Source organism: Mauremys mutica, chromosome 1 (assembly GCF_020497125.1).
Source record: "Mauremys mutica isolate MM-2020 ecotype Southern chromosome 1, ASM2049712v1, whole genome shotgun sequence".
Taxonomy (NCBI): Eukaryota; Metazoa; Chordata; order Testudines; family Geoemydidae; genus Mauremys; species Mauremys mutica.
Genome location: NC_059072.1, coordinates 80420384 through 80448102, shown reverse-complemented (window position 1 = coordinate 80448102; position 27719 = coordinate 80420384). Strand labels below are relative to the sequence as shown.

At 39.2% G+C, this 27719-nt stretch overlaps 1 protein-coding gene across 2 annotated transcripts in view; it reads left to right on the top strand.

Moving 5' to 3' along the window:
- The first annotated feature begins 7565 nt into the window (after positions 1–7565).
- ATP2B1 (ATPase plasma membrane Ca2+ transporting 1) overlaps positions 7566–27719 on the top strand; it is a 61170-nt gene continuing 41016 nt past the window's right edge. The window contains exons 1-5 of one of the 2 annotated variants that reach the window (XM_044980417.1): positions 7566–8003; positions 18935–19132; positions 22489–22743; positions 22823–22948; positions 24811–24948. In XM_044980417.1, the coding sequence (XP_044836352.1) occupies positions 7799–8003; positions 18935–19132; positions 22489–22743; positions 22823–22948; positions 24811–24948 (922 nt within the window). In that variant the 5' untranslated portion in view covers positions 7566–7798. The remainder of the gene's footprint in view (positions 8004–18934; positions 19133–22488; positions 22744–22822; positions 22949–24810; positions 24949–27719) is intronic. The other variant, XM_044980413.1, reaches the window with a different exon arrangement.

Sequence of the window (27719 nt, the reverse complement as noted above, 5' to 3'; positions counted from 1 at the left end):
TTGTTTCACAGAAATAGTGCTTGATATCCTATGTAGTAATGTATGCTGTCCATTTTCTGAGCATGTGAAATTTGTTTAGCTCATTCACTATGCTCCGAAAGAAAAGGGAAGATGTATGGCTTGGCTTCCATGAATGAGTCTTCAAATGAAGGTAAAAACATTTAAAAGGTTTGAGATTCAAAAGACAAAGTGGAAATAGGGAATCCTGCCCATTTAGGGGCTGCTGGAATGTAGGTATATCAGGCCTGGGATGGTTTGATAAAATGACTTGCTTTGATGTTTCCTTAATGGAGAGTGACAAGAGATGAGAGCCTAACTCCTTACTCTTTGAAAGGTAGTAAAAAGAAGAGTTTCAGCATAGTGAGCCACTTAGCTAGGGCAACATATCTTGCAGGAGGACCAGGCTCAGTCTTACTTTGCATCTCATCATTGTGTGGTCAAATATTGACTCCCTTTTATTTTTAGTGTATTATTGCACTGTATTACAAATTCTTAATGAGCATGTACACAATTTGATGCAACAAATGTCTAATGCCACAGGGATCTGAACTACAGGACCGTCACCCATGCCTCTTACCTCCCTGACTGCACATCTACTATCCCCTCAACAAAAGTCAGAGGTGCTGCTTATTATGCTGTGAAAGTGAATAAACAGAATTTATTTCTCTGCTGAGTCTCAGACAAGGATCCTCGAGTGAAGGAGCTTGACAATAGCTTGTTTAATCAGAAAGCTATTTTGGTGATAGGAAGCATATAAATGCTGTAGTGTTAACCAGCATACTCTACATTTTGATTATGCTTTAGAAGATAGTGTAATGCTTTCATGTAACCTGTTTGATTACAAAAAGGGTTATAGCTTCAAAAAGGTTTATGTTTTACATTGACACATCTTGCAGTTTCTGTCAAAGTATTGTGCCTGGCTAGAGATTTCCAGTATCTGGGGGAAAACTTCTGAAAGATTCCCATGCAGAACTTCCTGTAACTTAAATAATGTGCTCTTACATGACATGACTAGACTTCCTATATCCAATAATGTACTATATAGCATGCAACTCTGACCAGTTCACCACTCTTGCTTAGGGTTGTGGATTAAGTTAAAATATAGCACTTGGACTAATGTTCCTGCAGGGCTGTTCATTTGAGGTAAGTAGTACAATGTAGGCAACAAGAAATGTTAGAGGTGGAGTGAAAAAGCTCAGGTTTCAAAGTGGAGGATTTTCGTACTAACAGACTCAAGAGGCATTGGACAAATATGGATGTGGGGCAATGGGAAACTGTAAGAGGAGCTGTCTCATCAGGTGTGGCTGGGGGAGAGAAATCTGTTTCACTCCTTTTAAAATTTCAGTGTCAGAGAATCTGCTGATGGAGTAGAATTAATAATTTCACCTTCTAGCAGCTGTCCTATTTTAAATCTTAGCAGTTCCTCCATCTCAATTTTTATCCCTTTTGAGAGAGGACCAGCTTTATGTAGGCTGTAAACAGCATATTTAAACCACAGTGATTATACATATTTGGGGCAGTCAAAACAATTAAGGTATCTCCAGTAGAGGGGAAAAGTTTCTCCTCTAATAGCAAACAATCCAAATAATTGTATTTAAGAATGTAAAAGTCTCTAAATCAGACTTGACAGGCTAAAAAAAATGAATTGTTAGTGATTTATAAAGCCCTTGTAGAGCAGGTACTGGATGAGTTCAGTGGAAGTTTTTTCTGAAGCTTCCTTAAATTAGACCTAATCTGAAAAACTCAAGTATATCATTTAATGCAAAACTTTTGGATTGAGAATAGCAAATTAAACACTGTTTTAATACTTCAAGATATTTAAATTGGCCTTTCAAGAAATATCAGATAGTGGAACAGTGTCCTTGATGCAATTTTTGAAAAGCTTACTTTCAGTCATGAATAAAATTAAAAACAGCAGAAAAGTCCAATAATTTCTTTTCTCAACGTGTTGCTGTTTAATTGGTTCAAGAGGGAAATTAACAAAAGGCCTTTTGTATGGACAGTTCAGTGTCAAACATCCATCCATTAATTCTTAAAATAACTTTTTGTAATATAATAGGAGGATTATGTCCCTTCACTCTTTCAAGCTCTTATTCATAGGCTGAAGAATAAACACAGGGCCTCCAGGCCTCTCCAGTCTGTTTTGCAACATAGCCTTGTATTAATGCATGGGAATATTTTGAAAGAACTACTTAAATCCTTAAACCCTTGTATCAGTTTGGTCCTTTGCCATACTCAGGTTTGGAACTTCTGAATTTTAGAGGAATGTTAACAAGATTTGATCTTTCTTGGTAAGTTAGTAGGCATTTAAGGTAATATCCTCTTAATCAGGTGTTTAAACCTGGACACACTAAATGGGGGAGAGGGAGAACACTATGAATACATTAATATCTAGAGCCCCGGTCTTCTCTAATAACGGTAAATATAGAGTGGCCTAATAGTTTCTGATGGCTTGATTTCTCAAACGATCTGTTAAGTTCCAACTGGTAGACTGTTTTGAGTCTTAAACGGGTGCTGTTACTTGCAAGAGGTGGTCCCATGGCAGCAGGCTCTGCAGACACCAGCAGTTTCTAGTCTTCCATATTGCCACCAGGTGAAGGTCTTGGAGCAACAGCCAATTCACATTATTTTCAGTAAAAGGAACATTTACTAATGAGCTTCTGTTAGAAGCTAGGTAAGAGTGGAACTTCTGAAACTATTTAAATGTGCTATCAAATTATTCTTTGACCGATCAAAAGATTTCAGGACCTCTAACTTTTATTCTAAGGAACCCAGGAGCCATAGGCCTGGTCTGTTCTAGGAAACTAGTTCGGTATAATTACATTGCTCAGGGGTGTTAAAAATTCACACCCCTGAATGATGCATTTAAATCAACCAAATCCCTGGTGTAGATAGTGCTAGGTCTGTCAAACTTGCTACCACCTCTCAGGGAGGTGGGTCACCTACACTGATGGGAGAAGCTCTTCTGTCGATACTACCTATATCTTTACTGAAGCGCTGCAGTGGTGCCACTGCATTGTTTTTCTTCTCTTTTCTCTCTCCTCTTCTCGACAAGCTCATAGTAATGAAGCCTTATGTTGGTAGAGGCTGTCCTCCTTTCCACTGCAGGGCTGGACGTATATTAAATGAAAAACTTATCTATTGAAAATAGATGTCAACTAAAACTGTTTTCTGGGAGACTTTTAGCTATGCTAGTTAAGCTCCCTCCTTTTAAGCTGTTCATTCCACTGTCCACTCTCGAGCAAGTTGCACACAGAGAAGCAATGTCTCCAAAAGGGGCAGCAACATCATTCCATCAAAATTACCTAATCCAAGCACCTTTTCAGTTACTCCAATTAGGAATATCTCTTCCCCCCACCCCTTTTTTCTTCAGATTTCCTCTTTTTTTTTTTTAATGCCAACTTGTAACCTGGCTCCTGGTATCTGTTTAGTTTAGACTTCTCAATTTTGTATAAATCTGAATGCAAATTTTGCTTTTTATAAATAATTTTATGAAACTTGCCAAATTGGACCCTGTTATTTTACACTCTAATTGCAAAACACAGGCCTTTGTACAACAGTTCAGTCCCAAATCTCTTCTAATGTTGTGGGTTTGTTTTGTTTTGTTTTTTTATTTTTTTAAACCTACATACAATTTTAGACTTAGATAACTTTTTTTGTAAATTAGTCACAGGAACAAAATTTGAAGTGAACTTGTTCTCCTAAATAGTATAATTGCTAGCAAAGCAATTTTTCATCTTCTGCCTCCCCCCAGGAAGTGTCTGAGAGTCTCATTTATTTATACAGCAATTTATAGTGTGCTAGGAGCTTCATGGAACAAAACAGTACCTGCTGTGAGGATCTCAACCTAATTTGTACACAAATAACTTTGTTTTTTTGTTTTTGTTTTTTTAAAAGTACTTCAGTATAAAAATCCTGTTTGACACCAGCTATCTTAAAATTAATCTGTGAAATTTAAATGCTTGGAAATGGCAAGCGAATTCAAATATCTGGAGGCAGTTCTTACCAGAATGCAGACTTGTTGGTTCTTTGTTGAACTAATTAGATTAAGTCAGAGGCTTTCCCAAGATAATCACTTTGGGAGTCTTTTCCCATAATAAAGCTGGGCTGCTGATAATGTGCAGTTAAAGGTCAAATTCTTTGCGAAGAAGAGCATCAGCTAAGTCTTGCAACCTAAAAGTAACTTTGAACTATTTTAATAGTTCATAATCTAACCCAGTTGCAAAGGATATCTAACTTTGACATTTGAAGGTTCATGAAGTGTTTGAGTAAACTGACCACCATGTGAGTGAGATCTGATCCCCTCTGTGTGTGTGTGTGTGTGTGTGTGTGTTTACTTTCAACTTGCATATTGCTCTTACTTAAAGATTTGTTAAATACATATGAAAAACATCTGCCTGTGTTCTAATTGTATGCTGCAAATACCTTAAATATGGTGGTTTCAAGGCTGAGGAATTACTTGGCAAGATAGTATTTTAGCTAAAATTCCAATGGTATGTCATGAGGTTTGTCTCCAGTGTTTTATTTGTTGTTGCTGTGGTATATTGGCTTACTTGCATCCTGTCTTGCAAATATATGCTTATCCCCCATCTGCCTACTGCGGGATTCTTGAACTGTCATCAAAAGCTTTTAGCACTGGCTGCTGTCTAACCTGTTACTGGACTAGCTGGACCTCAGTTCTGATCCTGTAGGGCAATTGGGGGGAGGGATAGCTCAGTGGTTTGAGTATTGGCCTGCTAAACCCAGGGTTGTGAGTTCAATCCTTGAGGCGGCCACTTGGGGATCTGGGGCAAAAATTGGTCCTGCTAGTGAAGGCAGGGGGCTGGACTCAATGACCTTTCAAGATCCCTTCCAGTTCTAGGAGATTGGTATATCTCCAATTATTTATTTATTTTTTATTTTATAATTCCTTTAATCCTATTTTATGGAAGTAACACTTCGACTGTCCAGGCCTGACCTCTCATTGGGTGTCCAAAGTATGAGCCTTAATTGGGTAGCTTCTTCCTTTCATTAGAAAATACCAGTTAAAGCTTTGCTTACACATACTTGTATGAAAAATGTAGAATCCATTATGAAGGAAGGGGGGCTTTTCTTGTATTGAGTTATGTCAGGGGTAGGCAACCTATGGCTCGTGTGCCAAAGGCGGCACACGAGCTGATTTTTCAGCGGCACTCACACTGCCTGGGTGGTGGCCTCCGGTCTGAGGGACTCTGCATTTAAATTTAATTTTAAATGAAGCTTCTTAAACATTTTAAAAACCTTATTTAATTTACATACAACAATAGTTTAGTTATATATTATAGACTTATAGAAAGAGACCTTTTAAAAACTTTAATGTATTACAGACACCTGAAACCCTAAATTAGAGTGAATAAATGAAGACTCGGCACATCACTTTCGAAAGGTTGCCGACCCCTGAGTTATGTCAACAGGTCTAGCTGACTGAGAAGCTACAGTTCTGTCTCAAGCACATGAATTTGAATGCAGCTTGTTCTGTAGTGATTGTCAGTATCTTGATGATGATTTGGCCATGTGATTAAGTTTGCCTTATTGAGATGCTTATAGTAATAAAGGCTCCAGCTTTGTCCCTCAGAGGCTAATTACTAAGCATAGAGACTGAACTACTAGGTGACATGTACTGATAGTCCCTCTAGGTTATTGCTGACAGCCATGTAGGGAACTTCATACTTCTAGTACCCTGTTGTATTCCTTTTTGTGAGTAAATAAATGAGTCGGTTTCTAGAGCTGTCAATCTGGTACTTTTCATCAGCATTGTATATATTCTTAGTTCTCACCTCCAGCAGTTTTAAAATCACTTAGCTTAGCTGCAAGTATACCAAAATTTACATTGATTCTAACACAATCTTGCACTGAAATGATTGAAAGCCTTTTTTATATTTCAGAAGAAAATATTCTCATTTAACACTGTGTTGTACATGTGACTCCAGATTGCAGAAACAGCCAATTTTGCCTTTCTGTTCTCTAGTGTTCACCTCCAGTAAAACCATATCTCACTCTTAGAAGCACGTTCTGGGAGTTAAAACACTTGAGAAAGATAGGATCCAAACTAGGCCGATTAGCTGGACCTAAGATGCCATCTAGCTCCATCCTAGGAAAAGGAGTCACCTGGGTTTTTTGTTCTTTGATTGTGACCTTGGACAAATCACATTGCAGTGGAGAAACTGAGGCAAAGGGATAATGATACTTGCCTGCTTTTTTGAAAAGCACTCTGAGTTGGATGAAAAGTGTAATGTAAGAGTAACTATTTTTGTCATTCCATTAGTTATTGTAATTATAGTGATGAACATTGAAAGCTGGCTCAGAGGTCTTATTCAAATCTGATTTCTTAAAATGCAGTTTGTTTCAGGTCTGAGATCTAGTTGAAGTTCACCTTTTTTCTGGGTACCTGGAACAAAGGCCATATCAGAGCGTTAATTATCTTGATACTGTCCCTTAAGTCTAGATATTTACTTTTTCAGTTGCAGTATCTTTGCATCAAAGGAAGTAACAACTTGTGTAAAAGCATGATACTTCAAAAAAAATACTGTGGGGAGGAAACTATATTCAGTGCACTGTGAGCAAGCAAGCAGACTATTTTGGATCAAGTGAATGTATAAACTGGCCTGCTCAGAGAAAGTGCTTTATGTTATCCAGCAGAAGATATAGGTTTGTAACCAAAATCTATTCTCCGGGTGAACTAGAGCTAAGATCCTTCAGAGGCTGGTGGATTGAGGTTTGTCCAAATAGTGATACGATATTACCCAAACACTGAAGGGATCAAACTTCACAAGGATGCCCAATGGGGGTGTGGAGGTGAAGGCCAGGTTATCTGACTAGTTGTGGATGGAAGAAGCCTTGTTAAGTCCTAGGTTTTCTCTGAGACATCTACTAAGCCCTGGATTCTAGGACCTGAGCAGGTTTTTACACACTCCCACAGTCTTAACACAGTAATGCCATCTTTCATGAATGCAAGCACATGGGTGCTGTGGAAACTTTCTTTTCCGATGCTTTTGTAGCTGTTGGTTTTTATTAGAGTACCATCCAGAAGCCACGTTAAGATGGAACTCAATATTGCTGGGTACAATATATATAGAAGGAGGCAATCCCAGCTCTGAGGAGTTTACTAACAAAAGAAACAAGTGGGTGTAACACATGGAGAGAGTGCAAGGAGGATTGAGGGTAATGGGTACCAAGAATGTGTAAACCAGGAAAGGTTATGTAGCCTTTGTGCCCATTTCACAGAACTTAAAGACTCAAGACATAAGCGAGAACCGTTAATCTCTTTGACCAGATGACTGGCTATTACTGTTGGCAATTTATGGTAGGCATCAAGGTAGACATGTGTCTTAGGGATTTGAAGGACATGGTTGAAGCTTTATACATCTAATACTGCATCAGTGTAATGTACACTTTTTGCTATTTTGATGTAACTTTGTTTAAATAAGTTCTTCCAAAATAGTGTTTAAGAGATTTGAAAATACAGCTATAAATAGTGAGGAGTAACATGGCTACCACTCTGAAACCTGTCAGCTATAAATCATGGCTTTAATATTCTTTTTCCCTAGATTGTACACCTCATATGACTAACTTGAAGAAAAGGAGCTAACCATGGGACGACATTCAAGATTCCTCTCTGGAAAGGGTTGCTGATGTCTCACTCTTCTATTTGGGTGATGTGTATCTGCTCATCTGACTGTCTTCATATCTAAAGGATTTATTTTACTTTTGGAAGTACTTCAAGTCGAAATTTTTGTTCCTTTTTGGAAACTGTTTCCTCATTCTAAGGACTGTATACATCATGGGTGACATGGCTAACAACTCAGTTGCATACAGTGGTGTAAAAAACTCTGTAAAAGAATCTAATCATGGAGATTTTGGAATCTCACTTGAAGAGCTCCGTGCCCTTATGGAACTGCGATCTACAGATGCAGTGCATAAAATACAAGAATGTTATGGAGATGTCTATGCTATCTGTACAAGATTGAAAACTTCACCAAATGAAGGTAAGTGTGTTGCGGTAGCATGTGTCCAGAAGATCTTTATTTAAATTAGATCAGTTATTTTGGCTCTGAATGTGGTTATAAATAATTAAATAGAATGCTAGCTTGTGTTCGCTGTTGTAAGAATAGAATTATGATAATCAGTCATGGTAGTGAATAGCAAGGTTTGTTAACTAGACCAACTTTTGTAACTGATATAAAATTACACAGTCACATATTTCAAGATTTCAGAAACAATGTCATGATTCTCAGTTACAGATCGTAGCAATACATCAACTACACATTGCCAATATGAGCGCTCATCTGTTGGCCAAGATGGGGGAGGGGGAATGTTTTAATGCATGGGCCCCTTCTATTGCAGTTTAAGCAATGAATGTTTTGAGTTAAATTTTACATTTTTGAAAACTTGAATTTTAAAATGCTTGGAAATTGGAGGATCTGAAACACTGCATTTATTACTTCATCTTCATCCTCTGATAAACTCTTATTTCAACTATTTTGTCTAAATAAGGGAATTATGACTTTAAATTGTTCTGGTTTTTACATTTTTTTTCTTGTCTACTTCATTATTGTTGAATCCTGACGAGAAGCCTATTTGCTGCTCAGGCAAAATGGAGTAATGTCCTCAGGATTGACTTGACCTGCTCTAAATTTGAAGACAACTGTTTTTCCAGCATATTTACATGTTGTAAATAGAATTGTCAAACTTTTATATGTAACAGTACTTCAGATTTGTTCACGGCAAATTGCTTGTTCGTGAGTGTGAAAGTGATAAAGCACCATGAAAAATTTAATGGATGAATTTTGCAACTTTATCAAACAGACACATGAGGCTTATGTAATCTTACGGTATCTCTGAGCTACTTTTGTCAATCTTTTTTTTTTTTTTTTTTGCTGATTTGCATATTCTACAAAACCATCATTGACTATATCATTCAGTACTCTAATAAAGTATCATGAATTACAAATATGTCTAGAAGTGCTGAGAAGAAAATGCAGGCTTTTTTTAAAGCCGACAGAATGACTGCATGTTGATGCAAAAAAAACTCCTGCTGTACTCGTATTTCAATCTGCCATAGTCCACACATCGGTCACTTATGCAACTTCATATTAGCAGTCATTTTATTGTTACCAGTTTAAGAATCCTTGTAAGAGTTTTATTACTCTCTGGCTAAGCAGCAGCCCCTCAGATTGACCCAGGGATATTGAAACAAGAGCATCAGATGTTTTGGTGTTGAAAGTGGGGGGAGGGTGGCTTTCCTATTCTCCTGTGCTAGCAGAGATCTGGAATATTCCAAGCCAGAGTACAACATTAGTAGACCACCAAACAGGATATAAACTTGAGGATGAAACTGGTCTGAGGTGAGGGCAAGAACAGATATAAATATCTTAGACAATATACCATTTAGCATGATTAAAAGCACATGCAGTGGAGACAGTTTTGTGTAGGCCACTGCAGCAGATGAAGAGATCAGTTGATATCATTTGTCTTAAATTCAGATACTGGTGAAAAGTTGTTGTACAACTGTTTATTTGTTCCAGGAAAGGAACGGTAGCATTGTAGAAATAGAAACTTGAATGTTAATAAAAATTGTGCCTTAAACAGGACACTCCTTATACATTGTGATAAATGTATCTTAATGACTAATTCCAATTTTCTTTATTTTTTGTGATCTGAGTAAACCTTTAAGGGGTAGGGATATCATGAACACAACCATGGCTTGTAGGGCAAACTTAACAAGTTTGAAACTAGTTCTCAAGGGTTGTTTGTCTGGCACAAGATTGGGATTTACCATATGTGCCCAAACAGGCTGTTCCAGCACCAGTTCACTACCTGGCTCTTTTAGTGAACTGATCTCTTTGACCTCTACCTGGACCTACTGTTTTATGTTGCTTTCCCCAGTGGGGCATTCTTTGTCACTCCACCGGCAATGAAGTGAAACTTCTTGGTGGTATAAATTGTGGAGTGTCTTGTGGTATCTCTTTACTGCATAGTTAATCTGCATGATTAGTGCCCTAGTTTTGCTGTGGGGATGCTTGCACTTTTCCCGCATTACTGTTTCTGCACTTGCCCATGAGTCTGGGAGCATACCCCATGATTCCCTGTGCTGAAACACTTGGATTCTTTCCAGGTCATTTGTGTTAATTGCAGGAGAATTTGTCTATCATTGAGGAGAATTGTGGGAAGGGCATTGGAGGACTATTGGCAATCAAGTGACTTTTGCCTGTGTTCTTGCTGCTAAATAGGCAAGTACTAGTGAGAGAAAGTGGAGCCCCAGTTCTAACCTATTACCCTCTAGCCATGTAACCTGATGGTAGGAGAATTAAGAGTTAGCCCAGGTTTTGAGAGGAGTTTTAACTGTCCAGTGAACATACGTGCTTGGAAACATCACAGATCAGAAACTTCGTAAATTTCACTTAGCGGTCATTCAGTGCACTGTCAATACTGGAGTTGGGAGGATAGCGAAGACGCACAGAATGGGAGACAAGAGTGGAAAGATTAAATGAGCAAGACTACTAGCTGAATAGATTCAGTACACTCTCATTGTATGTCAGACAAATCCTCTGTGACCTTGCAGAGCTATTCACTACAGGACTTCCCATGTTACTGAAGCTTGTTGTATTATGTGCTGTCCTACGTGATTATTAGAGGCAAAGTAGAAAATGTGCCACAAATCCCTGAAACTTATCATAATGAAATGAGTAGCTTTTTGCTGCCAGTTGGGGGTCTTAATGGACACTAGACTACCAAACCACTAGACCAGTGGTTTTCAACCTTTTTTTTCATTTGCAGACCCTTAAATTTCAAATGGAGGCGCAGACTCTTTGTAGACTACGTTTAAGATTTCCAGACCCCCCAGAAGTCCATGGACTACAGGGTGAAAACTACTGCACTAGACAATCAGGCTAGCCATATTCTTGTATCTTCTGTTAGTGTGCTATCCCAATGGTGGAGCAGCACCTACTTTGCTTGAAAAGTGAATGCAGCAGGTGTAGCAGATGAAGTTAGTGGAATTGTCAGTCTCGTCTGCCATCAAAACTGCTAGAGAAGGTATGTGCCTGGCAGCACAGATATGATCTTCCACTGTAGTATTTATTTATTAAATAATTATTCTAAATGGAGCAGGAGAGAAAGGGATTTCTTGATTTCTATGCCCCGTTTAAATTCTTGCTCTGCATCCATACATTCAAAATTATTGTAGTGTATAGTGAATATGCTGATACTGGCAGTAAACTTTCTCCAGTGTATCTGAGGGGTAACTGATCAGCTAAGGAAGGTTGTACTCAATGTCTCTACAGGGTCAATATAACTGTAAACGAAGCAGAGTTTTTCTATTTGAGACACCTAGTTCAAAAATATGGCTCTGGACAGACACCAAATCATTTTATTTAAATAGGTGAGTAACTGTAATGGAGGATATAAAAATTCTTGTGGTATATACTCCTGTGTACCATGCAGCAATTTAGACCTAAATTCCCCAGAAGGACCCCAAATTACTGTATATAAATCACAGAATTTCTTGGTGAGCTGGCAACTCTGGTAACAGTAATGGACAATGAAATGATTTGACATTTAAATTTAATGGAAAAATTCTAAAGAAGTTAATGAACTAGTACATTTCATTATCACCATGGCCTATTTAGTTGTCTGTTCTCTGTTAATGTCTTTCAATTCTGCAAACTCTGCTGTTAACTCCTTGCATCCCAGTACTTTCTCGCTTTTTTTTCCCCCTGAAAGCTTTCTTTCCTTAGGTATAGATTCAAGCTTTTCTTTCCTCACGGTTCTTAAAATGCCAGCATTCTATACTCTGTTGGGCTGGTCAACTTAAAGTTCCCCTCCAACCAAGCCAAGATTGTAACTGTAATGTAACAATTATTAAATTAATGTCAAAAGGAAACATGAACAAGGAACCTAGACTTAGCAGTATGGCTGCACAACTGAGATTTGTGCAGCTTCAGCATAGGTATTAAACTCGGCATGTAGATCCATAACATAAAACATTAGTTGACCAATATGCAGTTACACAGCTTAAAACTTTAAAATTTGTGCATATACAAATTCCACTGTTGTTTTGTACTGTCCTACTTTTCAAATTGACCTTACAACTTGTAAGTGAGGACTAGCCACAGGTACAGTTGAAGTTCTAGCATTCAGTTATTATGATGCATTTCTTGCTTTAAGAACTTTTGTTGTCTTTATGTGGGAATGAAACTAAGCTTTGCCAATTACAGCCCAAAAAAGGGAAGACTTTCAAATAGCTGCATGAAAACTGTTACAGTAGAAGTTGTCTTCATAGTTTCATCTTCCATAAAAATCTATCAGATTTTTAATTTTAAACTTCAGTGTGTAACAGTTCCTGAACTAATTACCTTCTTGTTGGTGTTTACTACTGCTGACTTTCCTCTTTGAAGACTTCTTTTGCAAAGGCGTTTGAAATGTGTATATAGCATACTATAAACCCACCCCGGGCAAGTGACTTTTTAAAATATTCCTATAATTTTGTTCTACTCCCAGTGTAGGAGAACTTTAGCCTTCTAAAATTACTAAATTATAACTAACTTCAACTGTTAAATTGCTAGTGACTTAAGGAATTATCTAGTCCATTAAACTAAACATGTGGTGTTAGATTTACACTTAAAGTTTAGTGTTCACTTCTGCATGTACCAGAACAAATGGGGCAATCTGCGGGTGAGTGAATTCACATTAGGTTTAATACAATTTAATTTTGACAAACATTCTCCAAACTTGGGCTTGAAACAGGCTATGTTAGCAAAAACCTCATTCAGTTACAATCAGGAAGCCATACTGGCAATTCTTTTGTCTTTTTGATCTACAGAATTAAGAAGGCTTTGCCTGTTGACCAAAGCCTAGTCTATGCTACATAATAGTGTAAGTCCCCTTGCGCCAACCTGTTTGCACATGCGTCTGCACTCAAACGGACATAAGCACCCTGTTTAAAATGACTCATCTCCCCAGTGGTATAGAGTTATGGCTGGCTACTGAGGTTGACATGGTGCAGGTGTAGATACCGCATCACCTCTGTTGATCCTAACAGTTATCCAGCAGCTGTCCCCATGATCCCCATAACCATAGGAGAGTAGCTCTTTCTGCTGATGTAGTCTGTGACAAGGTGGGCTGGTGCCAAAACAGGATATGCATGCTGTCTATTGCCCCCTACTCCCCAATTTGGGAACCCCACTGCTGCAAATCCATCTACTAGTTGCTGAGAGTCAGTCCTGTGTAGTAGGAGATGATTAATGACCTCTACACACTTGCATAACAGCGGCCCCCATTGTGTAGTTTCCAACTCCAAAATGACTGTTACTGGGTAATGGGGAATCTGGCATTGCAAGCTTCCAAAATGCTATCACCACTCGCTTCTCCACTGACAATGCCACTCTCATGCTGGTGTCCACACACTGTAAGGCTGGGGTGAGCTCAGCACACAGACCCAGGAATGTGGCCTTTCACATCTGAAAGTTCTGCAGCTGTTGTTCGTAGTCCTAAACCTGCATTACAATGCAATCCCATCATCAGTGCTCGTTTTTCAGACCCAGAAGTGGTGTTCCTCCATCTGCAACTGCTCTGTGAATGCCCCAGCAACCTCGAATTGTACTTTCATTGTTTCTCAGCAAACTGTTCTTAAACACATCCTCACTTCCCCATTTGTTGCAGTACTTCCTGCAGGTCTGCAAGTACAGGAGAATCATACATACATCCTGTCTTTGCATATTCATGAGAATAGCTCAGAGCTCTGTGGGTTCTATGCTTCTGTCAGGGATAAGCGGAGACTGAGAATTGCTGCATGAGTTTGTGGGATTTTTTTTTTATTATGGGTTATGGATGATCTGATGGGTTGGAGAAGTTGCATGTTGGGAACCTCAGCCCAAGGTCCCAGAGATCCCTGGACATCCTTATTCTACCACAACTCACTTGAAAATTCTCAAAAGGTATTGCTCCAGATGGTGGGCATGTGGCACACTGGGATCCCTACCTGTGGTGTGCTGCATTTTGTATCAACGCATTCAGTATGCATTCGCCCTAGTGATATACAAACTTTGGTTGATGCAGTTACATCGGTGTAGAGCTGCTAAAGTTTATAAGACCTGAGCTAAATCCTAGGTGAATGTGTCTATGTCCCATTGGGAATTTCATTTGGTTTTGATAGCTATTCAGAAGTGTAACAGTAGTGGATTAGATCGTTCATGTTGTAGTAGGAACTTGACATGTTCAGAAAGCTGTAACAGAGCAATCAAGGAGCACTACTGAATGGCCATCCCTAGGTGAAATAACGGGATTGCTACCTCCAGGGCCTCTGCTTTTGAATGGACTCTTCATGGAAATCAGATGGTGTAGGGGGGCTATCTGCAATTCCCTCTGGTCTGCTCATATGGCTAGGAGAGCTGTAGTTCTTTTTTTTTCCTGTTACCAGAGAGGGACAGATACTCTTTTAAAAGGTGGACTTCTCCAAAGCTGCAGTATCCTCACAAGAACAGAAGACACAGCTAGAAGAAGTGGAGGCAGGCCTCTCTCAAAGGAATTGGACCAGATTCAGGGACTTGCAAAAAGTGAGAGATCCCACTGAGGAGGATTGTGTTTAAGAGTTTCTATAAATTGCTAACTTTTATGCTTTAAGAGTAAAATGTGTGTGAGAAAAGTCTTTGTAAGTCTGTTTCCTTACTTTACTATCACACTGTCCCTGATGGGTGTAATTCAGAACCAGATCACTCTCAACCAGGCAGACTGTGGAAGGAACATGTTGAAGCAACTAGAGGGCTCAGGAGGGTGGTGGCACTAGTTCCAAGGCCTAGGTGAGCAAGACTGCAGGATTGGACTCACAAGTGTCAGACATGGGGGTCTACAACTGGGGTGTGTGTCTGAGTGACGCAGCTCTAGGAACAGTAATCAGTCACTACCCAGACAGCTTTAACCGCATGTGGGATTCCCAACAGACTGGTGTCAGTTTAGACCATGGGACAGGATAGGTTGCAAATTAATGTTTTTCTGTGGTAGGGTTTGGCTTATTTTCAGTATCCAGTACTATTACTTGCAAGTAGGCTGCTACTTGAGCATTCAGCAAATGCCTCAGTAGTGGCAGCTTATCTGCATAAGGGTAGATAGTTGTTAGTTTTTTTCAAGCAGACTTGCAGAGAAGGAGCCCTAAAGATGTTGTGATCCTCACTTTAGGTATCAGGGAAACGGATATCTCCTGCAACTGCCTCATCCATATTACTATTGTTGAGCTACAGAAAATGGTTCTGTTCCTAGCAACACATTAATAAGTGTGCACTTAGTGCTGGGGGCGTGGGGAGAGAAGAGAATAACCTATTGGGGTTTGGCCTACTCACCTGTGTTTTGGCCTTTTCAGTTCAGTCATGAAGCAGTCCCCTGGTGATTATCTTGCTTTTTCTGGAAGTGTTAGTGAGAAATATCACTAACTATCCTGGGCTTGGTGCCATTCATTTAGTCGGCATCTTGTGTGCTTGCACTAGCATACTGAGAATGCAAGCCACAACTTGAGTGTCTTATTGCTCCTTATATGTGGATCTTCAAGTTACTCAACTTACAGATAGTGACATGTTTGACTTATGGATGTTGTTGGGGTACTGTTAAAAGCAACTAAATATTCAGGCCCTAAAATGGAGACACTCCTTCAAAATACAATGTTCAAAATTTTCCTGTGAAGTTTTTTTTTTGGTAGTGATTCTCAAACAAAACTGGACATTGAATAAAAAGGCCTTTGAAACCCTGTTTAAAGATTATAAGAAATGTTGACAGAAAAGGGTCATTCTTTTTCCATAGGCCCCCCCCCCCCTACACACACACACCCTTCAGGGGTAGAATAGGATAACATACTGAAAAAATATAAAAATGAAGAATTGCTAATAGTACAACTAAAAGCTCTGATAACTATACATTAATGATTTGTAACTAGGGATAGTGAATGAGTTTGTATGAGAACACTTATGCCAAGCCTTGCTAGCATAAGTGTGATTTTGCCAATTCGTCTTTTACATAGAATTGCTGATTTGCTTAAAGTGATTCTATTGCAAACAGAACAAAGGTAATGTGCTGGAAGTTTTGAGGTCAAAACACAAACTTGAAATGACAAGAAGCATTTTAGTGGGATGACCCAGAAACAGGATAACACAACATGACCTAAAAAAATGCAGAAGTTTATGTAAATTGAAGCTTGCGCATGTGTAGTGTACTGGTTACATAAAGTGTGATGTGCTAAAAAGCTGATTGGAGAAACATTCAGTAATATGGAATGTGAAAATGTAAAATAATCCAAGTGAACATGGCTCATACTGGAGAAATATTGAACCACAAACTGAAGGACAGGAATGAGGGGACCAGACCAAGGGATCGGAGGAGGCGACACCATCATGAGCTCCCTGTATGATTGAAGTGGCCAAAAGAGCTAATGTGATCCTGAGATGCACAAACAGGGAAATCTCAAGTAGGGGTAGAGGGCTTATTTTACTTTACCTTTTGTATTTGGCACTGGTGTGACCACTGCTGGAATACTGTGTCCAGTTCTAGTGCCCGCAATTCAAGAAGAATGTTGATAAATTAGAGATGGTTCAAAGAAGAGCCATGAGAATGATTTTAAAGGACTAGAAAACCTACCTTATAGTGACAGACTCAAGGAGCACCATCTATTTAGCTTATCAAAGAGAAGGTTAAGGGGTGACTTGATTACAGTGTAAAACTATGGGAACAAATATTTAATAACGGAATCTTCAATCTAGCAGAGAAAGGTAAAACACAATCCAATGGCTGTAAGCTGAAGTTAGAGAAATTCAGGCTGGAAATAAGGTATAAATTTTCAATAGGTGAGAGTAATTAACCATTGGTTCAAATTACCAAGGGTTGTAGTGGATTCTCCATCACTGATCATTTTAAAATCAAGATTGGATCTTTTTCTAAAAGATCTCCCCCCCCAAATAATTCCTAGAATAGTTCTATGGCCTGTTATACAGGAGGTCAGACTAGATCATAATGGCCTTTTCTGGCCTTAGTAGCTATGAGATATAAGAGAACTTCTTGGTGCCCCGCAATATGGTAGCTTGAGCCCCCTATCGATTCAGACTTGTCTATTGTCTGGCATACATATATGCTCAGATACGTAAGAGACAATAATTCTCTCTGAAATGGTATAAAAAAGGCAGAAATAGATTAAGCCTAAACTGGGTGGATTTGTGATTCAGTTTCCTGCTTTTTAACCCCAATAATTTAAAGATAACACTTTGTATTATGTAAGAATCATCCTTGGAATTACAGACCGGCAAGTCTAACGTCGGTACCGGGCAAATTAGTTGAAACAATAGTAAAGGATAAAATTGTCAGACACATAGAAAAACATAAACTCTTGAGCAATAGTCAACATGGTTTCTGTAAAGGGAAATCGTGTCTTACTAATCTATTAGAGTTCTTTGAAGGGGTCAACAAACATGTGGACAAGGGGGATCCGGTGGACATAGTGTACTTAGATTTCCAGAAAGCCTTTGACAAGGTCCCTCACCAAAGGCTCTTACGTAAATTAAGCTGTCATGGGATAAAAGGGAAGGTCCTTTCATGGATTGAGAACTGGTTAAAGGACAGGGAACAAAGGGTAGGAATTAATGGTAAATTCTCAGAATGGAGAGGGGAACTAGTGGTGTTCCCCAAGGGTCAGTCCTCGGACCAATCCTATTCAATTTATTCATCAATGATCTGGAGAAAGGGGTAAACAGTGAGGTGGCAAAGTTTGCAGATGATACTAAACTACTCAAGATAGTTAAGACCAAAGCAGATTGTGAAGAACTTCAAAAAGATCTCACAAAACTAAGTGATTGGGCAACAAAATGGCAAATGAAATTTAATGTGGATAAATGTAAAGTAATGCACATTGGAAAAAATAACCCCAACTAAACATACAACATGATGGGGGCTAATTTAGCTACAACGAGTCAGGAAAAAGATCTTGGCGTCATCGTGGATAGTTCTCTGAAGATGTCCACGCAGTGTGCAGAGGCGGTCAAAAAAGCAAACAGGATGTTAGGAATCATTAAAAAGGGGATAGAGAATAAGACTGAGAATATATTATTGCCCTTATATAAATCCATGGTACGCCCACATCTCGAATACTGTGTACAGATGTGGTCTCCTCACCTCAAAAAAGATATTCTAGCACTAGAAAAGGTTCAGAAAAGGGCAACTAAAATGATTAGGGGTTTAGAGAGGGTCCCATACGAGGAAAGATTAAAGAGGCTAGGACTCTTCAGCTTGGAAAAGAGGAGACTAAGAGGGGATATGATAGAGGTATATAAAATCATGAGTGATGTTGAGAAAGTGGATAAGGAAAAGTTATTTACTTATTCCCATAATACAAGAACTAGGGGTCACCAAATGAAATTAATAGACAGCAGGTTTAAAACAAATAAAAGGAAGTTCTTCTTCACACAGCGCACAGTCAACTTGTGGAACTCCTTACCTGAGGAGGTTGTGAAGGCTAGGACTATAACAATGTTTAAAAGGGGACTGGATAAATTCATGGTGGCTAAGTCCATAAATGGCTATTAGCCAGGATGGGTAAGAATGGTGTCCCTAGCCTCTGTTCGTCAGAGGATGGAGATGGATGGCAGGAGAGAGATCACTTGATCATTGCCTGTTAGGTTCACTCCCTCTGGGGCACCTGGCATTGGCCACTGTCGGTAGACAGATACTGGGCTAGATGGACCTTTGGTCTGACCCGGTACGGCCTTTCTTATGTTCTTATGTTCTTGGAAGGATTTAATATATAGTATCATGCTATATTCCTACCTTTTAAGTTAGCTGTGGTTATAGAGTGTGACGCTTCTGGCTTATACAGAGTTTCATGAATGGGAGATGCATATGATTATAAAAAAACAAATGCTGAAATTGACTTTTTTTTTTAAACCTTTAGGTCTAAGTGGAAATCCAGCCGATATAGAGAGAAGAGAAGCAGTGTTTGGGAAGAACTTTATACCTCCTAAAAAGCCAAAAACATTTCTTCAGTTAGTATGGGAAGCACTACAGGATGTTACCCTAATTATATTAGAAATTGCAGCCATAATATCATTGGGCCTTTCTTTTTACCAGCCTCCAGGAGGGAACGAAGCAGGTAAGTAAACCTTGAAGCTAGAAATATTTAATATATGTAAATTGCAGTGTTGTGAAACTTCAATTCTAAATTTTACATAAGATCAATTTTAATCAGCCAATGGAGGCCAAGAACATTCTTATTCAAAGTAATTTTGCTTGCTTTCCATTTCACTTCTCTACTGGGATAACACTAGCATAAAAAACAGGTGCATTGGTTGCATTTAAAATAGCAATTCCAATAATATTCTGTGTTCATAGTCACATTTGACTGTGAAGTGATATCGTACACAAGCTTTAATACTTCAGATGCGGTTTAAGCAGCAGGAACTGCTGGACTCGTCAAAAGTAAACAGCCCACACAGTTTGTTTTCATGCAATAAAATGCAAATGAATATTTAGCTTTTCTTTCTTGAAGATTCTGAATAAACAGAATTGTTTCCAGATAGTGTTGACCAGGTTTTTTCCACTGGGAGCTGGCATGTCTAGCAGTCTTCTGTTTCTCATTTATAAATGATAGTTAACACTGTCTTTGATCCTCCAATTCAGAAATGAAAAGATTCTGTCTGTACAGTCACTCAGAACTATCAGTTTAAAAACGTGAGCACCTTCTTTGGAGCAGGCTTTCAGTGAGGGTTTTTGTTTGGGTTTTTTTTTTGGGGGTGGGGGGCAAACATAATGGTGTCTGCTTTGCTTTGACAAGTTGAAGCTAGAATGCAAAGAAGTGTTTGACTAAATAAAAATGGACATACAACTGTTTCCAGTCTGGTGCTCTTTCACCCCGTTCCCAGACATCTTTCATGAGGTTGTAGAAGCTGACCCAGCCATCAAGACAAAGTGAAACCCTATCCAGGCTGCATAGATAGCAGAGTTCTTGCTACAAGTCCTTCTTCTCAAGTTCAGTGTAGACGTTCTAGTTCTTGTGACTAATGTGATCACAGGTCTGAGTCACCAAGCCATTTTCTCAATTGAGCCAGCTATTTCCATACCTGTCAAAGAATCTTCTAAAACCCTTCAGACCTAAGGGAGACAAGCAGATGATCTGACTGAATTTGAGTAACCTTCGCTGTTTCAGAAACTAGCATAAATATCAGCTAAACAGAATTGTTTGTAGTATAGCTCAAGGATGACTTCATAGCAGGTGGATTTCTTTAAATAAAATCAAATTTAATCATGATTTAAATCATCAAGCAGGATGCACTGATTTAAATTGTTTTAAATTATTTTCCATTTGTACTTTTTAGTTTTTCTGAAAGGTTGATTCTCATTAGTTGTAAGCATTAAAACATGTTGATTTGCTATTAATTATAGCCTTTACACTAAATTTAGGATATCTGTACACATTTATTTAAGCAATCATGTGGCTTAATTTACATCTGAATTTTACTTGGATTCTTAATTTTTAAATTTATTATAAATGGTGAATCTTATTTACTAGGGTTTTTTAATTTGATTTGTGTTGAGCTCTGATGGAAATGCAAATTAAATGCAAAAAAAATTTTTTAATGTATTAGATATAACAAATGTGATGAATGACTACATAAGAAAAAATGATCAAAGTTAACAAAACATATTTTACATTTAAAACTAAAGTGTTAACTGTTAGTGAACAGAACTGATTATTTCTGGTCACATCCTTCAAGATTTTAGAACTAGAAGATCTCATATTTTCACACCTAACTGTTTTTTTATTTTTTCACTCTATGAATAAAAAATTTCCCTGTGCGCGGTGGCAGGACTCCGGATGAGCGGGGAGTGTCTTTCCCTCCCCATGGAGCCAAACGCTGCCCTGCGGGAGTGTGCAGCCGCAGCCCCCAGAGCGCTGCGTGCGCGGCAGCAGGGCTCCAGGGGAAGGCGGGGGACAGGCAGGCAGCTTGCTGCACTTGGCAGGACGCTCCAGTCCAGGAGTGCACACCCTGCGGCTTGCCACACCGGCAGGCTTTTTAATGGCACACTGGAGTCCCAGCAGGCCCCAGTGTGCCATTTAAAAATCGGCTTGTGCGCCGTCTTTGGCACGCGTGCCATAGGTTGCCGATCCCTGCTGTAGATCATCCAGATTGACAGCTGCTGCTATCAATTTGGATGGCAGAGTTTAGTAACTGTTCCAATCATAAATCCAAAATAAGTTTCACAACTACCTTTTACAGCTTGTTTAGAAGCACTGTCGTTGAAGTCCTTGCCAGGGTTTCTTGAAATTTTCAAACTGAAATTTTTGCCAAAGCATGGCTTTTGTTTTTATGGTTCAAAATTTGAAGGAAAATCCACTGTTGCAGCCTTTGCCTCTACTGTGACATTTGAGGTGGGGGGAACATTTCTTCATGTAAACAGAAGTTAAAAGCATTGTCTGCTCTGGAAGACTTGAGGTGGTTCAGAAGATAACTAGAAATTAATTCTAGATTGAAAACATGACAATTTTTTTTAATTTCAATATCTCATCTTATTCTGTTCAGGACTGGAAAAAGCATACCAGGTAATGCTTGTAGTCAAAGGTAGATAAAACAAGACAGTGATGAAGATTTACCAGCCAGGTCAAGAGAAACATTGGGAGAGATCAGTTTCTGTGCAACACATAGCTGTTGAGATGGGGAGAGTACTAGGGTTTTCTGCCAACATAGTGGTGGTGGTAGAACCCTCTCAAGGGCTCATCTTTTGAATAAGCTTCTAGCTACTAACTATCTGGCACACTTAAAGCTCCACATCGTTTTAGCTGCTGGAACAGAGAAGAGTTTTTCTTCCTTTCCTGCCTAGAACCTCTTCCTAACTGTTGTTTTGGGAGGATCAGAGGGAGACTGAAAAGGGAGGTTAAATATTCGCTCTTCTGCTACTCCACTTCACATCCTGTTAGAGAGGGGAGGAAAGGTCTCCGTTCCTCTGGATCTTCCCCCAGCTGCTCAGAGTTTTCTCCAAGCAGCCAGAAGAGTGAAACAGGCGTTCTTCTGTTTCACTACTGGCAGAGTTCTGAATAGTAGTAGGGCAACTGACCAAAATCTTGTCACTGAGCAGCTGCCGGGTAAAAGTGAACAAAAAAGATTTGCTGGAGCTGGATAGCTGTTATCTTTGCAGTGATAAAGACCCTTAAAATTTTCAAACTTAAGCACCTAACTCTGATATCTAAATAAATGGTCTGATATTTTTAAACTGAGCACCTATAATTCCCACTGAAATCCTTCTTTGCCTTCCTGAGTTTCTGAACTACATTGCTTCTCTCCTCAGATCCTAATTGTTCCTACTCTCTCTTGTAATCTCTGAATGAGACATTGACCAGCTTTAATTTAAGCCTTTCTAAAGTCAGTGTGAATTTATTCCTTGTGAAAGTTAATATGGATTACAAAGGAGTTTGTTTTTGAACTTTTAAAAAAAAGTCTTTATTTCTTACAGCATGTGGAGCAGTGACTGTTGGTGAAGAAGAGGAGGAAGGTGAAACGGGTTGGATTGAAGGAGCTGCAATCCTTTTATCTGTCGTTTGTGTGGTATTGGTAACCGCTTTCAATGACTGGAGTAAAGAGAAACAATTTAGGGGGCTGCAGAGCCGCATTGAACAAGAACAGAAGTTCACTGTCATCAGGGGTGGACAAGTCATCCAGATACCAGTAGCCGACATAATTGTTGGGGATATTGCGCAAGTAAAATATGGTGAATATATATTTAACTCAATTATTTGACTTTATTAATAGTGTTTCAAGTTTGCAGTTTTTAATGCTCTGTATTTTAGGTGATCTTCTGCCAGCTGATGGTGTACTTATTCAAGGAAATGACCTTAAAATTGATGAAAGCTCATTGACTGGAGAATCAGATCAGGTTAAAAAGACTTTGGATAAAGATCCTATGCTGCTGTCAGGTGCGTGAATATTAATATTTAACTTATAGAATGCAGCAGTTGATACTAGGTTATAATTGATCCTGAAACTTGAATTTGTAGAATTCTGGTTTTCCTTCCTACTGGACATAATGACCCTGCTGAGGGCTTGTGCTATCGGGACTCTGCCATCAGAGGCAATGCCTAATAAATCTGTATATATTAGCTATTTTCACCTGCAAAGTGACTTGCAAAAGACTCTTCTAAAATGGGCTGTCTTGTTATCATTTATGATATGTAAACTAGACGTGAAAGCTTATTAGAAAGTTTTTTGAGGTTTATCTTTGAAATACCGGCAATATCAAGTCTGGTCTGGTCTTGGTTTTGTTGGAGGATTTGTTGGATGGCTCACAGTGTGTTCATGAGCCCATGCTTTATTGATGTTATCCATTCACAACGTTAACCAAGAAAGCTAAATGTTTAAAACAAAACCTGTGCCTTCAGCTTTGTTTCTTGTGCCTTTTGTCATTTCTTGAGTATTCTACTCACCATAATCTCAGGGCAGACAATATGAAATTTCTAATGCAAAACACAAGCATAGGCACAAAGTTTTGGCAGGGGAGAACCTTTTAGCTCTATATTCTACATAAGTATGTTCAGCTTTTTAAAGGTGGCTTGTAAAGAAGAGAAAATTGTATCTCACCACTTAACAGCAGAAATGTCTGAGGTTTGATAATTTTCTTTGTTATTTTTTTAGTCCCTACAGTGTAGCTAGCTGCGAGATTTTTTTTCTAGTACTTGGAATGAAGGAAGAAGACGACAATTCTTAGATTCACAGTTCTGCCAGTTTGCAGTGTGCTCTGGCCAAATCACTTAACGTTTGCTTTAGTTTCCCATATTTACAAACTCAAATCTTGCTTACCTCTCAGGACTAGTGGAACAGTTAGCTGTTTGTAAAGCACTCTGAAATTCCTGGGTGCAAATTCCTGGGTTAAGTTTGTGAGAATGTCTGAGTAATTGAGTGGGAAATAAATACTAGGATGTGGTAATTACGGTATCCCAAAACAATATAAATCCAACTAATAAATTTAGTTTTAACTATAGAAAAAAAATTCAAACATGTTACGGTATGGAAATGACTAACTTATAAATGTTCATAGTTTCAGAGTAAGGTAAATTGATTTTTAAAGACAGATTAAACTCTTAATTTTTTCTATTGTGCAGAGTTGTTTTGGATACCTAACTATATTCCTACACCTTAACATATTTGGATTTTTTAAATTTAGCCCCAACTCTAAATTGCTTAGTTTCATAATGCCTGGTTTTGAGATAAGTGATATCCCTGTAGGGTATTTTGTCCTAAACTGCTGATACGTACTCTTACTACTTTTGTCTAAGAATATAATTTATTTTAAAATAGGTTATTTTGCTGTCAAGACAGTGTTTACTCCTTAAGAGCTTGCCTTGGCTCTGATTGTGCAGTTGTAATATTAATGCTAGCTTTTTAACTAATTTTGTTGGCAAGTAGCTTACATAAGAATGTGACTATCTTTAAATTAATTGCAGGATTAAGCAGAATGAAAGCCTGGCCTGTGAACGGGAGAGTTTCTGTTAAAACAAGTTAGAATAGCAGAAGAAAGTGCAGGAAAATGCCTTATGCATTTTTAGATTGCCCTAGCATCCAATTAGTCTCTTAAGAACAATCTGTCTAAACTCTTTAAACTTTTCTACAATTTTAAACACAAATCAAGGGATTGTATATAATTTAATCAAGTATTTAGTGACTCTTCTATTAAAAAATACCACCACCACCAAAAAATTACAATAACATTTGATTGTATTGCTTTGCCAGCTGGCTACTTTTACACTTACTGGGAAAAGTATTAAGATGTACTCTGTTTCAGGTACCCATGTGATGGAAGGCTCTGGAAGAATGGTAGTTACTGCTGTAGGTGTGAACTCTCAAACTGGAATTATATTTACCTTACTTGGAGCTGGAGGAGATGATGAAGAGAAAGAGAAGGAGAAAAAGGACAAGAAAAGTAAGCATTTAAATTTTAAATGGCTGAAAAATGTAATATTAGAGTTCTTTAAAGTTTATATTCTCCTATCCTATCAGTACTGTTTGGCAAGGTCAGTCAGACTGCAGTGGCCTGTGCAGAGCACCTGTTCCCATGTAATGTCTTGCAGCCAAAAATCTTTCAACATGGCATCTACTGTCTTCTCAAGAAGACAAATCAATGGAGAACAGCTCTTTGGAAAAAGTTGTCTTACTCCTTATACTCTGTATGACTTTTTCCATAACTTCAGGTCTGACAACTGGCTATTGGAACTAAGTAGTACCAGAAATAAACATGAGGACTCCTAGAAGAGGGCCTTAATCATTACATCACTCACTAAAAATGTCTTCCCAGGTAGTTGGGAAGGACTTGAAGCAAAATATTCCTTCCACAATAATCTATATAAATTCTTATTGGGATGATATTCTGATTTAGGATCTCTGCCAAAGGCTAATTATATTTTTCCTATCTTAAATAATTCCATGTTCCTTTTTGAGGTACACAACTCCATATCTTATCCTAGAAACTTCCCCAGAACTTAAAAAAGGTGGTCCGGGTTACTAAAGCAAAACAGTAGCAGAAGATATGTTTGGCAATTACAGTTCCTTTGGAACCTTTTTATGGTAGCTCAGCACAGAGAGTATCTTTTCTCCTCTTAACCCTGTCTTTTCTTACTCCTATTAGAAATCAACAAAGGCTTCAGGTAAAGCAGGCTAATTCTTTAAATTTAAGAAAAACCAAACAAGCATTGACCCCTTGGCATGGAGTTAATGCATCTGTTCCCTTCCTCCTTCAATGCTATGTTTTTAACAGACTTTCTGATATAATTCACATTAGCCAAAGCAGACAAAGAACAAGACAGCCCTTTTGGCAAGTAACACTCTTTTGTTCAATATTGACTTGTCCCTACATATAATCTGAGTGCTCTTTCAAAAACTAGGAACATCTCTATTTCTCATAAATCTGGAAACAGCACTTTCTGAATTAATTCACAATGCAAAATTGCAGAGAAATCCTCAGCCTAGATCTGAGGATTCAAAAATCATGACTGTTTTTTTATTTTGTAGCTTAAGTGTCAACCTGGATACCTTTCCAGTTTCAGACAATAACCATTTATCAAGCCAGCATTGGTTGTGGAAATAAAGATCCACTTAACTAAAGTCATGGTTCCCTCGAGGGCAAAGAGAATAGTCAAGGCAATGACCTAGAATACATATTTACTAAGCAGCATGGACTGGATGCCAGCCTTTGTCTGGCACATGTTGATTGCTGTGGTGAGTCTTTCTCCTACCCAGTTACATTTAGGCTTATAGTAGAAACTACTGCTGTGTGGCTTATTGAATTAAACTAGAGACTTGACTACTGAAGTAACAGTGGGGGGGGTTTCTCTGCAGAAAACAACTTATTCTTCTGTCAAAGGTAGTATTGGAAGCCTATTCAAACTCGCTTTGGTGTCATTGCATATCAGTTTTCAATTAAAAATCCTATTTAGTTGCTTTGTTTCCATTGTCCTGATTAAAACATTTTTTGTATGTAGAAGCTATAGTAGTGTAGTTCAGCCTTGTATTCAGCTCTGTAAATGAGTTGCCTTAAACTAGGAGTGTCCAAATTTTGGTCCTTCTGGGCAAATGGTAAGAAAATGTGCACTTGTGTTCCCTGATAGCTCCTTCCCCCTCCTCTCTCAGTATGAGTGGATGAGTGAAGAGCAAAGCAGCCCCTGACCTGCTGCTCATTTAAGAGAGGGGAGCCACTTTTTGGAGAGCTGGAGCTGCGTAGCCTTCACAATGGAGGGGGGAAGTAAGGGGGAAAGGAAGCAAGCAGCTGGTGCAGGAGATGCTGGCGCTTTGAGGAAAGGGCAATAGAAAGAGAGGTGGGAGCAGCAGTGGTGGTCTCATAGAAAAAAAGACGGTTACTCACCGTAGTAACTGTTCTTCGAGATGTGTTGCTCCTATCCATTCCAGTTAGGTGTGCGCGCCGCGCGTGCACGGCTCTTTGGAAGATTTTTACCCTAGCAACTCCGGCGGGCCGGCTGGGCGCCCCCTGGAGTGGCGCCGCTATAGCACAGGATATATACCCCAGCCGGCCCGTCCGTTCCTCAGTTCCTTCTTGCCGGCTACTCCGACAGTGGGGAAGGAGGGCGGGTCTGGAATGGATAGGAGCAACACATCTCGAAGAACAACAGTTACTACGGTGAGTAACCGTCTTTTCTTCTTCGAGTGATTGCTCCTATGCATTCCAGTTAGGTGATTCCCAAGCCTTACGTAGGCGGTGGGGTCGGAGTTAGATGTTGCAGAACGCAACCGCTAAGCCAGAGGCTGCAACAGCTCTGGACTCCCGGACCAATGAGGCAAAGGTGTGGACCGAGGACCAGGTAGGTGTACAACACATCCCCCGAAAGGGAATGCGAGCCAGGAAGGCAGCTGAGAAGCGGACGCCCTGCAGATGTCGAAGGAGGGCAACCGTTGCTCTCCTTGCACAGAGAGTGGCTTCGGAAAGAAGACCGGAAGGAAGATATCCTGGTGGATATAAAAGGCCGACACCTCCTTGGGGAGGCAGGTCGGACGTGGTAATAACTGCCCTTGAGGAACACAGTATACCTTGGGCCTATTGTGAGAGTCTGAAGCTCGGAGACTCGTGTGGCCGCAGGAAAGACTACAGGAAACTGCCTTGCAGGACAGTTATATCAATGAGCATGTTGACATTGGCTCGAATAGGGCAGTCATAAAACTGGGTAGAACCAGATTGAAGAGCCA